This window comes from Anastrepha obliqua, chromosome 3, assembly GCF_027943255.1.
Source record: "Anastrepha obliqua isolate idAnaObli1 chromosome 3, idAnaObli1_1.0, whole genome shotgun sequence".
Classification (NCBI taxonomy): Eukaryota; Metazoa; Arthropoda; class Insecta; order Diptera; family Tephritidae; genus Anastrepha; species Anastrepha obliqua.
In genome coordinates, this window is record NC_072894.1 from 90603686 (window position 1) to 90621364 (window position 17679).

At 33.7% G+C, this 17679-nt stretch overlaps 1 protein-coding gene across 2 annotated transcripts; it reads right to left on the minus strand.

The window, feature by feature from the left end:
- Positions 1 to 15304: 15304 nt before the first annotated feature.
- LOC129241487 (MIT domain-containing protein 1-like) lies at positions 15305 to 17467 on the minus strand. Of its 2 annotated transcripts, none has more exons than XM_054877837.1 (4): positions 17265 to 17467; positions 16922 to 17160; positions 16666 to 16859; positions 15305 to 16607 (listed from the first exon to the last, which is right to left on the minus strand). In XM_054877837.1, the coding sequence occupies exons 1-4, from the start codon at positions 17389 to 17391 to the stop codon at positions 16454 to 16456; spliced, it is 714 nt and encodes a 237-aa protein (XP_054733812.1). In that variant the 5' UTR covers positions 17392 to 17467; the 3' UTR covers positions 15305 to 16453. The 2 variants fall into 2 exon arrangements, with proteins under 2 accessions (XP_054733812.1, XP_054733811.1); XM_054877836.1 differs by having other exon boundaries at positions 16666 to 16865.
- Between the last annotated feature and the right edge of the window lie 212 nt (positions 17468 to 17679).

The window sequence follows — 17679 nt, forward strand, 5'->3', positions numbered from 1 at the left end:
AAAAACAAAATAAACATTGTACATCGTTTGAAATACCGCCGGAAGTGCTGCAACTCATTGGAACCAACAAAAGTTATTCTTTTACAACAAAACCCGTTGAACAGCAATATCAGTTTTTAGACGACATTCAACCCTCTACTTCAACTGCAACTTTATCAGATGAGCATGAGACTGAAAAATTATTTAATTTACTAAGTGAAGACGATGAAGATGAATAGCACACATATTTTTTGATCTGATGTGAAATTGGAATTTAAAGAATTTATCTGATCGTTACAATGATCATAATATACTTAATTAAACATTAGGCATTAGATGTACAAAGAGATTTGTTATGTATGATTTCTTAATTTTATGCTAATATATAATTTTCTTATTTTCTATATTCCACTTAATTGACAGGTAGGTAAGTTAACAAATACTTTATTCTTCTTTAATGTCCGATGAGTCCATTCTCTCATCATTCCATAAAACATCTTCAAAAGAGATTTCTAATTCTTCACTGGAATTATCGTCTGTCAATTCTTCGACCTCAAATAAAAACAAACTACAACGAACGTACTTAAAAATATTTCCTACATAACATTAGAGTAACAAATTTGGTTAAATAATTAAATATATATTATCAATAGGGGAAAAGTCACATGAAAAAGACACCTTTATTTATTTAACAGCTTCCGAATGAATTTTGTAAAAGTTTTATTACATTTTTCCTCAAATTTCAGTAGAGTTAGTATTACTGGTTTAATTATTATTCATCTACAAATTTTAAGTCCGCACCTGGCCTCTTGGGCACCTCTCAGAATGAAATTTAGGATCCGCTCCTGATGGAGTTAGCGACTTTCTAGCGACTTTTGATGTTGGCCCTAGCGACTCAGATTTTCTGGAGTTGGCAACAGTGAGTGAGAGTATAGATCTTTACTCTCTAGAGCTCTAGAGGCTTTAAATTAATTCAAATCAAACGGTAGTTATTGCAAGGTATAGAATTTGAGAATTTCAGCGAACTGAGAGCTAACATGAGGAACATCTTCTGCACGTCCCGCTCTTTTAGTAGCAAATTGGGAGCAAGGTCTACAGATAAATGTTGCATAAACTAATCTAGGGCGAAGAAAGGAAGTAAATAGTAATTTGAGCGTGTAAGGGTCCGAAAAGCGGCCGCCGTAGGCGACCACCATTCGAAATTCAGAGAGAATATAGGTTCGAATCTCGGTGAAATACCAAAAATGAAGAAAAAGTTTTTTCTAATAGCGGTCGCCCCTCGGCAGGCAATGGCAAACCACCAAGTGTATACCTACCATGAAAAAGCACCTCGCAAAAATATCTGCCGTTCGAAATCAACTTACAACTGGTCCCCCAATTTGAGCAACAACACCAGACGCACGCCACAACGGCCGAACGCTAAATTTTTGGCAAACGGGCCCATTGATGCGGTCGGTCGGTGAATCACCTGCTATTTTTCTGTGCACCCTGCGCAGAACTTGCTTGGGTGCGTCAAACAGTGTCTCCTCAGCATGAAAAAAATTTTTTCTTCGAAATGTAGACGTATTTGGATTGTTGAAATCCTTCAGAAAAAAAAGTGTTTATCCCTCAGACTTAATTTCATCGAAAATATAACAGCTATTAAACACCAAAAAAATATCAAGGATTCAGCGTAGTCTAGCCCAATAAGGATTCAGCGTAGTCTTGCCCACTGTTTATATTGAGCAGCGGCAATCTGCGTCGTTTACCCTTTGGTATACGAGAAAAGCCATAGTTGGTCACCTCTGTAACCCGACACGATGATTTGAGTATCCTTTTATTTCTATACTCCTTAGTTTATGTAAATAATCTATTTAAATCTAAAACATACAAAATAACTTTATAATTACAACTGAAACAAGTTATTTCGATTTGGGAAATTATTTATGTATGTACATTAAAGCTTTTATTCCTGAATAAATTTTTAAATGAGACAAACTAATCAAATCGGATAAATCCATCCTTCGCGAAATTTCATAAAGGATAATTAAAATTGAGTGGCGTTGTGTTCTCAGTTTTTGCTTAAATCAATTAAGCATTTTACGTTCTTCCCTTCACATATGTACTATACATATATAATAATTTTACAGTTAGAAATGTAATCACATATTCGGCTAGAACGCGCGCTAGAAAAAAAATTTCAACTAGGCCATTAAAGGTGTTGCTATCATTATTGTTTATTAGATTAATCAAAATACATACTTATCTATATATGATATATGTATATGTATATATATACATAAATAAAAACAGTATTCGCTTTCAGCCCTTACGAGTATTTTTATCGTCACCCCAACGTAAACAAAAGTAAAATTAATAAAATTTTAATACTTTCAAAAGTAAGCAAGAGATATAAGGTAGATAATATAGTAACTGTACTCTTTAATTACTTCATTTACTGCCCTTAAAAGGCTTACTTTCGCCGTATATGCTGTTTACTTTTAGCATTTTACGGTATTTTTGTGGAAGTGTCGAATTGTTTTAGTTATGCATGTACTTACATAACTAAAGTGCAGCTAATCACATTTTAATTACACCCAGAATACTTCAAGTGTGCTTAAATACGAGGGTCGCTATTTAAGTTTTGAGACAGACAGGTATAGACAAATATTCATAATCGAAAATGGCTTTATTGTTTGTCAACATTTTGGCCATGAAGATCAATGCATGAGTTTGAACAAATTTTCGAAGCGCTTTTTCTAACCCGATTGAGGTAACTCCGAACCTTGTTATTATAATGCACCAACCACTTCTTCATGCATCGAAAAACGTTGAACTCACAGCCCAGAAGCAATAAATAAAATCTGTTTTTTACACCTACGTGACTAACTTTGAACACAGTGTCACCTAAGTTTCCTTATTAAATGAGTTCAACTTTATACAAAATTGTTCGTTAGCAAATGTTGGAGCTTACATCCTTTGTTGGATGTTTGGCCGAGCTTCTCCTACCATTATCGTGCGTGGCTTGATGTTGTTCTACAAATAGAGGAATCTACAGTTTTATGTCGCTTCCGAACGGTCAACGATTTTTTGTGAGCAACTTTTTCGTGGCAAAGCTTTTATAAAAAACATTTTGGGTATTTCGTGCCCACCGAGGATTTCGAACCAGGCACTCACTACCCACAGTCACTCAGCAACACATTCGGCTATGGCGGCCATTTAAGGAAATATTAAATAACTATAATAAATAATTAAGTAAGTGAAATCTCAAATAATTTTCAACACGCGCCTTGCATAGGTAAACTAAATTCGAGTTTATGCGTATGAGGTGATTGCGTCTAATGAGATTCGAGTCGAGCTTGAATTATAAGAATAAACATTTGATTCTGATTAAATTATGCTAAACTGCTTCTCTTTAATTTAATGAATTTATTTTCTAAAATTTATGTCCTTCTTAAGCCCACCATTTTGAATTTTTTAAGAATGACTTTTTACGGTATTCGTAATGTGCCATGTTTTAAGCCACAAGATTCTCAGTTCAAAGCAGAATCCACCATTTTAATGGCGTAAATTTTGACTTCGACTTTCAACCAGACCCAAAAAACTATAATATTAAGTTATGTTAATTGACTGCCCTAGAATTAAAAAGTTTTAAATTTACTCCTAAGTAAAATCAAACACATATTTTCAACGAATGAGATACTGTTAATTTAAAATTTATTTGATTAAAAGAAAGAGTTTACGGCCATTTCTGCATATTTAAAAAACAAAAATTTAAATATATGAAGTTAACAAAATAATGCCGCTTTTTGCCGTATTATTTCAATTATCTGAGTCATGTGTATGTACACATGAATATGTATATCATATATATTTTGCTGCTGCAGAAACTCTGGTGTTGTCTTTGTTTCGTCGATTTTGTCAGTTCTGAGGACTGTTACATCCTTGCTGTTCGGTAGCTCCCGCTGTGCTGTTGCAGCGCCAAAATCCAAGCTGCGCGTAATAAAGGCCAAGAGAGGTAAGCGAAAAAAGGGCGGACGTTCAATAGCTGTCGACGCACTCGAATCTCGGCATCTGGAATGACATAAAATATGGGTAACAGAATCAGTGGTTCCTTAAAGCTTCGTTTGAAGTAAAATGCTATGCATTGTTCACTGCCAATATTGCAGCTCGTCTAGCTGTGCGCTATTGTAAAACAAGAAAAGATTTCATTTACCGAAGTTGCAGCCTAGTGTCGACGGCAAGGCTGCTTTGGCTTCTGTTGAAGATTTATGACGATTATAGAACACTTAACAGGGTGTTGTTGCGAATATGTACGTTTGCACTCACTACCCTACAGTAAATCATACTGTGCCAAAAGTGGTACGGAATATAGACTAGATGCTTAGTAGTCGAGAGAAAGGGTAACGAGTGCTACTACTATCATTTCGTATCGAATTTAATCGCTGTGAAAAATATTTGCATTAAGTATCTTTTGACGTGATAACGTCTTATAATTCGATTTAACAGGCTGCACGCACGAAAAAATGTGTCGTTACCTTGCTCATTAGTGTTACCTTGCTCATATGTCGTTACCTTGCTCATTGCCGTTACCTTGCTCATTTATCGTTACCTTGCTCATTGCATTGAATGAACTGCAAACGAAAGCGCGGAACGAACGACAAAGCAAACGAACGGCAACGTTCGACATCTTGCTCTCTCCTACTTAAGTGAGCGTATATATGTATGTATATGCGCATATGTACATATATAAATTCATTTGCATATGCCTTCTTATTGATTACACTGTGGTACAAAAAAAAAAGTTGCAAAAAAACTTTGGATCGGACATGGTGAGGGTTGTAGCTTATGAAAAACTGAAAAGAATGGTATGTATTAAATTTTGAATACACCCTCAAAATCTCGTTTTAGAGCCAAAAAACCGTTTTTAGGCATATTCATGTACAAAATACATCGTATCTTTGTCATTTTTTGACGAAATTAAAAATTTTTTTTTTTCATTTTCCAGCTAAAAGTTTAACATTTCCAACCATGAAAAAATTTTTTTCTTATCTTTTGAATTAATGGAGATAGAGACCAAAAACTTTCAAAAAATTTGATTTTTTTACTTATTTTTCAACTTTGAGGCTAGTTGGTAGCTTTAATTTTATATAAAACATCTATTTTCTCTTACTATATCAAAAGTGTATTTAATTTTGCTGTTAATGACCCCTAACTCAAAAGAATTCGTTAGAAATTATCCAAGGAATTGCGTTTATAAGATTATAGTCACTTTACTAGTTTTACAAGTAAAGTGATATTTTTTCTATTCTTACTTCCTCGTATTTTTTTTTTGCATTTTATGCACTTTTCTATACTTTTTCCACAAAATTATCAGTGTGTAGAGTTTAATAATATGTTTATCTGATACTATAGAATAATAATAAATTTTCCCTCATACTTACATATGCGCGGTCAAAAATTTGATTACATAGCAAAACTATTCATATATCGATATAAACTATGAAGTTTCATTTCGTTTTTGGCGTGAAAGAATTGTTTGCTGCTATCTTCAATGTTATAAGGAATCAATAAAACGGAACGACAGTTTATGTGCTAAAGATACAAAAAACGTGTGATCAGAAATGATTTGCGAAAATCGAAATAGCTTTTGCTACATTTGCGGTTGGTTTATAGATAAGAAGCATCGTTTAAAATTTGAAAACAATAAAGCAATGGTTCTAGTGTATAATGAAATTTTTAACCGCGCATACGTAACTAGTAAATGGTATGAACCAGAGTATATTTGTGTGGCTTGTTCTTCAAAATTAAAACTAGCAAAATCAAAAAAGAATAACAATCATCTACAACTTTTGAGTCCAATGATATGGAAAAATCAAACTTATCATAAAGAAGAAGATTGCTATTTTTGCCAAACAAATGTTACTGATCACCATTACAAAACACGTTGTAATATAAAATATGCTGATGTTCTGACCGTAACAAAACCTGTGCCAGTAGCCGTTGACAATTTGCACACAATGCTTGTAAATGATCAATTAAATTGTAATGAAGATCACCAATCTGTAAATATACTAGATTGTGAAGACAGTGATACAGAAAGTGTTCCTTCTACATCACATTCAAAATACATACATCATTGTCAAAAATATTTTGTGTTATTGAATATTGTTACATAATTTAATAGATTAAAATGGTTTATGGAATTAATAAATTTTATAGTTCCTATATAACGAAAATATTTATTATTATTCTATAATATCAGATAAACATATTATTAAACTCTACACACTGATAATTTTGTGGAAAAAGTATAGAAAAGTGCATAAAATGCAAAAAAAAAAAATACGAGGAAGTAAGAATAGAAAAAATATCACTTTACTTGTAAAACTGGTAAAGTGACTATAATCTTATAAACGCAATTCCTTGGATAATTTCTAACGAATTCTTTTGAGTTAGGGGTCATTAACAGCAAAATTAAATACACTTTTGATATAGTAAGAGAAAATAGATGTTTTATATAAAATTAAAGCTACCAACTAGTCTCAAAGTTGAAAAATAAGTAAAAAAATCAAATTTTTTGAAAGGTTTTGGTCTCTACCTCCATTAATTCAAAAGATAAGAAAAAAATTCTTTCACGGTTGGAAAGGTTAAACTTTTAGCTGGAAAATGAAAAAAAAAATTTTTAATTTCGTCAAAAAATGACAAAGATACGATGTATTTTGTACATGAATATGCCTAAAAACGGTTTTTTGGCTCTAAAACGAGATTTTGAGGGTGTATTCAAAATTTAATACATACCATTCTTTTCAGTTTTTCATAAGCTACAACCCTCACCATGTCCGATCCAAAGTTTTTTTGCAACTTTTTTTTTTTTGTACCACAGTGTTATTATTAATTTGATTCACTTGAAGAATTTAAAATAAAACCAAGTTTGTTAATAATACCTGTTGTTTTAATGTTATTATTATTAATTTTTGTATTATATATGAAGGAAAAAATGTATGGTAATATTTACCATATACCTTATAAGATATGTTGTCTATACTAATATTATAAAGAGGAAAACTTTGTTTGTTTGTAATGAATAGGTTCAAAAACTAATGGACCGATTTTAAAAATTCTTTCACCATTCGAAAGCTACATCATCCACGAGTAACATGGATTATATTTTATTTTGGAAATAGGGCTCGAGATATAGGTCAAAACGTGGACCCGGGTAACCTTCGGACGTGTATGTACAATATGGCTATCAAATGAAAGCTGTTGGTGAATGCTTTATTACAGAGTATTTTTCATGCCGCTCCGTGACTGGGGTCTCGAGATATAGGTCGAAACGTGGACCCGGGTAACCTTTGGACTTTGGAATCACTGTGTCTTTTTCAATATCTGCAAAGTGAGCAGGTGAACTCTGCGAATAAGGTTCGTTATTAGAGTTTGTCCTGCATTGATAACGTCATTACAGAATTGTACTGCAGTATCAGTAATTTGATAAATGTTTCGTAATTTTTCACCTTTGTGTAGATGTATATTAACTTGATCAACTTCATTGCGATTCCATTTACCTCCTTCTCTATATCCTATCAAACAAAAAAAATTAAATTTTCTTTTGAAAAATGCAACCATTACATCAGTCTTTTCTTATGACGTTGTCACGTTAAACTATCGTCAGTAAACCGACTTTACAGACAACCTTCATATATATGTATATACTCACTCAAGTAGGAGAGAGCCAGATGTCGAACGTTGCCGAACGCGGGGGCCGATTGTGCTCTTTGTCATTTGTTCCGCGCTTTCGCTTGCAGTTCAAGCAAGGTAACGACGTATGAACAAGATAACGACGAATAAGCAAGATAACGACGCATTTTTTGGTGCGTGCAGCCGGCTACATCGAATTATACGACGTTATCACGTCAATAAATGAGCTGATTTACTGATACCACCTTTAATAGCCTTGCAACTTTGTTATGTTATGTCAAAAATCTAAACCCTCTTTAAATCTCAAAAAAACAGTTTCATGTCAGTTTTTTCAAAATCCCTATTGGCTTTCATACTTCTCATAGCTTATCTAATATTGTACCAGAGAACGTAAATTCATAGAGAAGGCGCAGGAACGAATGGACAGGTTAAATGTCAAAACACATCAAAACGAGGGTAGGAAATTAACAGTAGAGAGTTAACATAGCGGAGCGTAGTCAACAGAAATATATATAGCGTTTGCATTGAAATGTAAAATGCCATGATTTGATGTTAGAGAAAAGAAAATAACAGCAGACTTGTACATTTTTCTTTCATGCTTATTTGCCGTCGGCATTTTGCATGCGCAAATGGATTATTTCTTGTGAGATGAATAAATTAATTCTAAGTAACGCAATAGCACCGTAGGCCTAAGTAGCTAGAGTGCTCTATCAGTTAGTGTTATATTTCATGTTTCTCTAATAAATAATAATAATAATAATTCTAAGTATATGCATGCATGAATATGAAATTTTAAGTATCTAATTGACTAAATTGTATTGAATTTAGGTCTATTATCAAAATTATTCAAATATCATAACACAAAAAATAACTTTGTAAACCATTCATTTACATCAAGGTTTATTATTCAGCAAAGTGTTGAATTAATATAACATCTACCATCCATATTCATGTGGGCAGATAAAAACATGACTTGCCTCAAAACCCAGCTCATACACATCTGCATATAAAGAATTCAAAGCAAATAGACAAACGTATGCAAACATATTTCTAATATACATATGTATGTATGAATGCAAAAATCACATTTCTTTTTCATGCTTATTTCCCGTAGGCATTTTGCATGCGCAAATGGATTATTTCTTGTGAGATGAATAAATTAATTCTAAGTATATGCATGCATGAATGTGAAATTTTAAGTATCTAATTAACTAAATTGTATTGATATTAAGTGCATTATCAAAATAATTTCAAAATATTCACATAAAAAAATTGTTTTGTAAACCATTCATTTGCATCAACGGTTATAATTCAACAATATGTGTCCTTTTTAAATTTTTATATCCATATGTATGTACATATATTCATATACTAAATAGATATAACATCTACCATCCATATTCATGTGGGCAGAAAAAAATCTTGACCTGCCTCAAAACACAGCTCATATGTATCTCCATATAAAAAATTCAAAAGCAAATAGACAAACGTATGCAAACATATTCCTAACATATGCAAAAAAAACTCATCTAAACGGTATTCGCGTACATAAACATATGTATGTATATATGTACAATATGAATACATATGTTGGGACAATGTACATATGTACGTAAATGTTTCTATTCTAAGCAAAACAATGAATATTCGTATATACATATAATATAACCGCACATACTTACTTTTGCCCTTACATGTGTATGCTTCCAAAACTAAAATTCTAAGCCTAGCGACTACAAGAACAAAATGCATTCCTAGGCGTAGCTGCTGCGGCCATGATTATTTACCCGCGACGGCGCTGAACAGTTTCAAATATTAAAAAGCACAACAAAAACAAATTCATTGATAAGTTCGAGCTCATATTTCTACGAGCAAAGTACTTTCATTCATAAAACGAGCCGCCCATATGCCAATTTTCGCGACCATTCGAAAATAGTCAATATTGGAATATTTCGCGTTGAATTATTTGCCAATATTTGGTAAATCTTGAATTTTTGTCAAGTCGAGTGGCCGCGGCTCCGTACATATGTATGCATCAATATATGTATGTAAATATGTGTTCTCAATTCTCGACAGCAATAGCAAATCGAAATATTTTTTCTGTCGAAGTGCTCGCAGCCTCATATGTACATATGTATGTCTATGGAAGTTCGTAGGCATGTATTTATGTATATGCGTGTTTGCTTTTGCACGTCCATATGAACGATTTTTCATATGCAGATATTCATTTGATTTAGCTGAACGAATATATTGATTTTGTAAGGAAATCCTGTCGAATTAAATTATTGTCGTGATTAAGTGAAAATTGTAGTGGTTTAAAAATCTAGGCTCAGGTGCTACCTGAAAAATAAGATAAAAGGAAAACCTGAAAGATAGAGAAAAATCTGAAAGACGGAGAAAACCCTGAAAAATAAAATGTTACTCATTACAATTTGATGTAACTCTGTACCATTAAAACCATTTTTGGAAATATAGTAGGAAAATACATACTTCCACTTAGAGCACAACCCTTTAACCATAAAAAAACAACATTTGTTCCCTATTCTGCTTTGACGTTGACCTTCCCCATGGTCCACAAACCCATCAATTATATCCCTACTTTTATTATAAGTAAGATCCTCAGAACTCAGAATATTTATTTTTTAGGTCATTATTTTCTTTTTCAAGCTCCTCAATACGTTTATTGAATTTGACCGCGTTGCTCTGATAATAGCGAGCAGACTGAGCAAACCGTTCGCGAGGCATTGTGGTTTCTAAGTCCACGCAGATCTGATTACTATAACTAGCCTGCCTGTTTTCCTCTAATATCGAATATTTCTCAAACTCTTCCAGAGTTAAATCTTCTTCTACTTGCTTAACTACCCTACAATAAGTTGCAGTGACGGGCTGGCAAGCCCAATCAGAGCCAGCACTAGGCGAGCGACTTCTATTTACTGGCTCTAAATTGAAGCAAGGAAAAGCCCCTTTCAAGAGTTTATATTTTGTAACATATATGTATTATATTGTACCAATTTATAAGTGTATTGTATTAAAATGCGTGTAAATATTGAAAGATATAAAAGTTGTTCTTGAGCCACTCAAATTACCCATACGGCATTATCCTACACCCGATCCTTTAAATTCAAAAGTTTTTTATAAATATGTAAATAAAATAATGAGAATGTGCGCATTCAAGTTCAATTGGTTACAAGCAATCATAAGAGCTTTTCAATATTTGGCGCAATTTTCATATATGTACATATGTATATACATTTATCTAATCAAAATCAAATCTAATGCAATCATACATGTTTTCCAATATTTGACGCAATTTTCATATATGTAAACCTAAAATAAATATGCCCTTTGCTAATATATGTATATAAACATGCATACATAAAATTTCGCGCAATTTTCATAACTTAATTACATACATATGTCCTAAATTACGCGCAATTTTTATAAAAAAACCAAAAAGAACAAATCTGTAAACATGCATACAAATCATATGGACATATCAAATGAACAAATCTGTTCTGTACGCAAGCAAATGTAAGCTAATGTAAACTACATTTTTTTACATTGCGTATCACTCTCTCCCTCTCATTTCTCTCCGGCAGCCATATTAATTAATTTCCTACTGTTAACTTGTGCTTTCCTACCCGTATTTTGTTAGGAGGAACGGGCCGGGACTGCGCCTTCTCTATGAATTTACGTTCTCTGATTGTACTTCAATCTGTTAAAGAATCTAAAGATTTGGGTGTAATTTGTGACAGTTGTTTGTTATTTAATTTCATCTTATCAAAATTATATTTTGTCTTAGGCTTTGTACGACGGAATAGCTCAAATTTTACGAACCCTTATACCCTGAAACTGTTGTTAACTATATTCGTTCGCTCCAGGTTGAAATACGCCACCTTCATTTGGAGGCCAGACCATACATTTTTAATTGACAGGATCGAATGTGTACAAAAGGTGTCTCTGAAATGTGTACTAAGATCAGTAAACTTATCTGATCCTATCCCATCTTACATATCATGTTTGCAAATAGATGATTGTAATGAAAATAAAACTATATGTTGGTTGTAGAAAACATGTATGTATGTGGTCAATATGCATTGAGACAAATCCCCATAGACGAGTATTTGTTCAAATTCGAATTGTTGTGATCCATTGTTATCGGCATTCCTGATGTTTTCTAGCGATAATCTGATTGAAATTGTTTGTGCCAATTGTCATCGTTAAACTTTTAGTGCATGTCAGTAAAACAAAGACATGTACATACATAAATTTTAACACAAAAGACAACTGCAGCTTTTTCTTTTAAATTTATTTTTGGACTGCACAACGAAATGTACCAAAAAAGATGATATTTACTTACAAACGTCACACTAATTTCATAGTTCAATTTAAAAATTAATTTGAACAAAGTTTTTGTGTTATATTTACATATATAAAATATGATATTTATTCAGAACTAGACATAAACTTAAGGCTATTATTTGATGATTAATGTACACAGTGGGCATCGAGCCCATGATCTATACAGTGGTTCATTCGAAGGGAATCACGAAAGTTATAACCAGGACAATCCAAAATATGTTCTTGCCTGTTTTCTGATGAAATGTGTATATGTTTTACAAACAGATATATATTTAAGGGGTTACATACGTCAAGAATAAAAAAAAATCCATTTTTTTATTTCCGATACTTCGAAAGTATAGTATCTTAATATACTGTGAAATTTTCATGCGGAAATTCCCAATATTATAGCTTCTACAGCCCATTAACTAGGTAGAGAGGTCCGCGCGCTCCTGTACCTCAAACTTTTAACTCGTTTTCTCGAAACTACTTTTTTCGGCACGGTCTGCATGATAACAGATTAGTTTTTAATATTTTTTGATGCGTTTTTTTTTTAATATTCGAAAGTGTTTTTTCTATAGTCTGTCCAGCCGGATTTTAGATATTTTTTTCAAAAAATTTTGTAAACATAATTAAAGTGTGACATTTATGACGTAAAAAGCATAATTTTTTTAAAATGCCGTAAATTGTCAAATTTTTCAAAATTCAAAAATCCGGCTCGACAGATTATAAATACAAGATTTTTTTCACTTTTCACAGATCCATCAACATTTCAAGGAGATATGATGCAGACCGTGGAGCAACTCGTTTTTCATTGTACTTTGGGTCATGTGATTTTTTATATACTAATTTTTGTAAAGAAAAATTAAAATACATTTTTTTTATCAAGTTTAAGTACTAATAAACAATCTATAAAAAATGTTTATAATTATTTCTATTGTTATCCCTTCTAAAAACAGTTTTTCCTTTAGCGCTGCTGGACGGATGTAACCCCTTAAGCTATATTTCTTAGAGCATCTAATGATTTGCAACAAAATCATATTTCAGCGTATTTTACAATAAATTCATATATTTACTTTGCAATAAATGAATATTTCGTTGTTAAGCTTAGAACTAATATTAAAAATGTTGTAATGATCACAATATGGTAACACTGTAACAAAAATGGAATGCATTTCAACGTGCACATTTGTAACGTAGGGCTTGTTCGAGGCACGTAATAAAAGCGGCCATACTGCTGCACTGATGACAATTTGCAACAGTGTTGCAATTGCTCAACTGATACTTTTCTGATGTTCCCCAAACAAAAAATGTTTGATGCCGATTTATTTGTATTCACGCGCAACATTTGCCGAATTTTTGACACTTCGAACGTGATGCTTTTGACAATGTTGCCAGAATTTTATATCGAACGTGATAGTTTCACAAATCATGCAACACTGCGGTTGTGATTGAAGCTCGAACAAGCCCGTATTTTCAAAATGTTAGACCGCTAAACGAAATTTTTAAGCCACTTCATACTTACTTTTTATTATACCACGACTCAAAGGGGTATAACCATGAATACACGAAAATTTTCTAAAAATTCTGATTAAAGAATTTGAAATTTTAATGAAATTTTTTTAATTCGTACAAAGTTTGAAACTTCGATTTATATGGTTTTCGGAGGAGAATCAATTATATTTTCATAAAAAATTATCAAAATTAAATAAGAAACAATTTAATTGTCAGAACTTTACATGAAATTTACACAATTTTTGGGATTAGTTGTAAACAAAATACACAAACGCAGAAATAAAAATTTTCACATTTACAAAATTCATTAGAAACAAAACAAAACAAATTAAATATAGTAAATATAAGTAAGTACAACGTTTAAAAAAAATATGTTTTTCGTTTTTATAAAATCGTCTGCTAATCTTTTTCGAAACTCATTCTACCATCCTAAAATAGCGAAAAACACGAACATGTACATATATACTTTAGGGAATACTTATACATATGTGCATAAATATAAGGTTGTCAAAAAAGTCTTGCGGTATTTCCGCAAGCTTGTCTTTGCAAGCGCGTAGTTCTAGTTGTATTCGTCGCATCGGTTCACGCTAGAGCTTTTTGGAAAGCTCTTTTCACGTGCTAACACGTGTTTGATTAATTGTTGTTTGTTTTTAGACATTCGTGAGTTATAGCATCGCAAACATGGAGCAAAATAAAGAGAAAATACGGCATATTTTACAGTACTACTACGATAAAGGCAAAAATGCATCTCATGCTGCCAATAACATTTGTGCAGTTTATGGACCCGATACAGTTTCCATTTCCACCGCACAACGATGGTTTCAACGTTTTCGTTCTGGGGCAGAGGTGATCGAAGATGCGCCACGGTCCGGAAGGCCTGTCGTCGAAAATTGCGATAAAATCGCTGAATTGATCGAAAGAGACCGGCATAGTGGCAGCCGTAGCATCGGCCAAGAGCTGGGCATGAGTCATCAAACCGTTATAAACCATTTGAAGAAGCTTGGATTCAAAAAGAAGCTCGATGTATGGGTGCCACACGACTTGACGCAAAACAACATTTTTGCCCGTATGGATGCATGCGAATCGCTTCTGAATCGCAACAAAATCGACCCGTTTTTGAAGCGGATGGTGACTGGCGATGAAAAGTGGGTCACTTACGACAAAGTAAAGCGCAAACGGTCATGGTCGAAAAGCGGTGAAGCTGCCCAGAAGGTGGCCAAGCGTGGATTGACGGCCAGGAAGGTTCTTCTGTGTGTTTGGTGGGATTGGCAGGGAATCATACACTATGAGCTGCTCCCCTATGGCCAAACGCTCCATTCGGACCTGTACTGCCAACAACTGGACCGCTTGAATGCAGCACTCATGCAGAAGAGGCCATCTTTGATCAACAGAGGCCGAATTGTCTTCCATCAGGACAACGCCAGGCCACACACATCTTTGGTGACGCGCCAGAAGCTGCGGGAGCTCGGATGGGAGGTTCTTTTGCATCCACCGTATAGTCCGGATCTCGCACCAAGTGATTACCACCTATTTCTGTCCATGGCGAACGAGCTTGGTAGTCGGAAGTTATCCACAAGAGAGCCCTGTGAAAATTGGCTCTCCGAGTTTTTTGACAATAGGGAAGGGAGCTTCTATAAGAGGAGCATTATGAAGTTGGCACCTCGTTGGGAACTCGTCATCGAACAAAACGGCGCATATTTGACTTAAATCGCATTATTATAACCAATTTTATGAACAATTGAAAATTCAATAAAAATACCGCAAGACTTTTTTGACAACCTTATATATACGTTTATTTAACGACTCGAGAATAAAGTGTTGTTGGAAAAAAGGCTGAAAGTTACGTAAATGTTAAAAATTAGTTGAATCAACTAACACGAGTTTCATAGCTACAGAGGTACGGTGCTATAGACAGAGCTGGTTTACTGTGGCGGCAGGCCTTGGTCGGGAAAAACCCGAGTCATTCCGGTAATCCACGACAATAGCCACCTATTCACACGCCTTATCAAGCGTACTTACCTAATACCTCTCTACTTGTGGATGCAACTTGTCGACGTTTCCTATGCCTACCTTTATATGAGTTGAAAGAAGATGACCGGTGACTTACACTACACTGACAGAGTTTAGTTTTGCGTCTACAACAACAACATCACCTAGCACAACTCGCGTTCGCTTACGCGCGCATCTGTGACAATGGAAAGAGCCATGTGTGTGGGGAGCCACAAGTTACTAGTTGGCCTTTATACTGGAATTGTAGGTACAACAAGCCGGCAAGGCTTAATAAACTGCTGTAACAGCCGCTGAGTCTCACCTGCAATGAAGTTTTCTTGCCTATTTCGTAGCTTGGGTAGTTAATGATGCCAACTGCAACAAAATATTCAAACTCTTAGAAACATTGCTAGCGACAAAAAATTCTATCGCCCAAGAATTAGCTGGCAGAAATTAAAGGAAAATGAAAAAAGACATTGGGTTCTTGTGAAGGTACAATTATAAATAGAAATTCTGAAGATTTACTATTGCATGGATCCCACTTATTCCAACACATATAAAATTCTTATTGAAACGTTTGAAGTTCAAGAGAAATTAGTGGGAATTATTATTCAATGAAGTAGTAAAATAATTATTTGTGCAAGCTATCTCATAATTAAAATCTAAATAAAAAAAAACCAATTATAAGAAAATAAACCATACTCAATTTCGTAGGTTTATCTTTTCAATAATTACGCTAATACGTATCGTCTTACTGATTTATGGCATTTTTTTTTACACACTTATGAAAAATGCATAAAACAACAAATTTGTCTAAGTACATATATATATATATATATACATATGTATATAACTGGCTCGTACATCCTCTGTTTGGCCAGGTCTTGCTGCGCGACTTGATGTTGTGCCAACGGCAGATGTTTTTTTTATCAAGAACCTTTTTACGCATATCTTAAGAAGCCAAATTTTTTTTACGAAAAATGTTAACTTCGGTCTGTTTACAATTTCGGAAGTCATTATCGCATAATCCAAGACTATAGAAAGGGTTCAGAGGTTTAAAAATATCCAAACCGAGACCGATCATTATAATATAACCACTGCTTAATCTGAAAAAAATCGTTAGGTGGTAAAAAGGGCAATTTGAACATTACACACAAACTTTACACAACTTTACGATCATGTTGGGTGTCTACAATTTTAATCCTTAAAGTCACATTGCGCCTTGAAAGATCAGTTTTAATCTGCTCTAGTGCATTCCTTTGGTCGTCTGGTGACTCGCTAGAAGTTTTAGTCACCAAACGGATATACCTAAAGCACGGACAGTTCTTTACAAGCAACTCCAAAAATGATATAAGATTCTGAAACTTTTTGAAAACTTATTAAAGCGTTGTCACATACGATATGCACTATTATCGCATACATGATGTCTTCTATAAAGATGTGGTTCTTCCAGCAGAACTTCCTTTACTTCAGCATCCAAGTATTTTCCAAAAAGCGATCGATAACTATTACCCACAGAGTTTTCATCTATTGGTATGTGTGCTACAAGTTTTCCACCAACGCCAAGCTTTTGTACATGCTCCTTAATTTGTTCAGCACGGTCAATATATTCCCTAATACGCTCATTCAGACTTTTTTTCTTAGCCTCGTCCGTTTCGTCTTACCAGTATAAAATGGATAAAATGAAAAATATATCTATGAAATAACTATCTCTTAATTTCAGAAAGATGTAGATTCAAACTCATGCAATGCAGTTTACTTACGCGCCATAATTTGATAGAGCATTTGTCTCCCATCATCGTACAGATCTTGTGCTTCCAAAATAAGTCCGGTCTGGTCACACTCCACCGCTCTCATTAATTTATCTCTGACACCTTTTATTTCCAACATTTTCACTACTTTCTATTAATAGTAGATATATATTTTGTTTATATTACCAGAAGGTAATAAACATATCATGTTTCCGAGTAACAAACGCGTGTTATCGATGCTTTTCGTCAGTATCGGGTATTCGATAATTCTTTAAAAGTAATGCGGCGTTCATGCTGAGCTTTGTAAGCCGTTTACGGTTAATGATATATAGTATGTTCATTTAGCCCATTTAACTCTAACTGCAAATCTATATGCACATTTATCCATACAAAACTCTACATAAATGCATTAAATGCTAAAAAATAA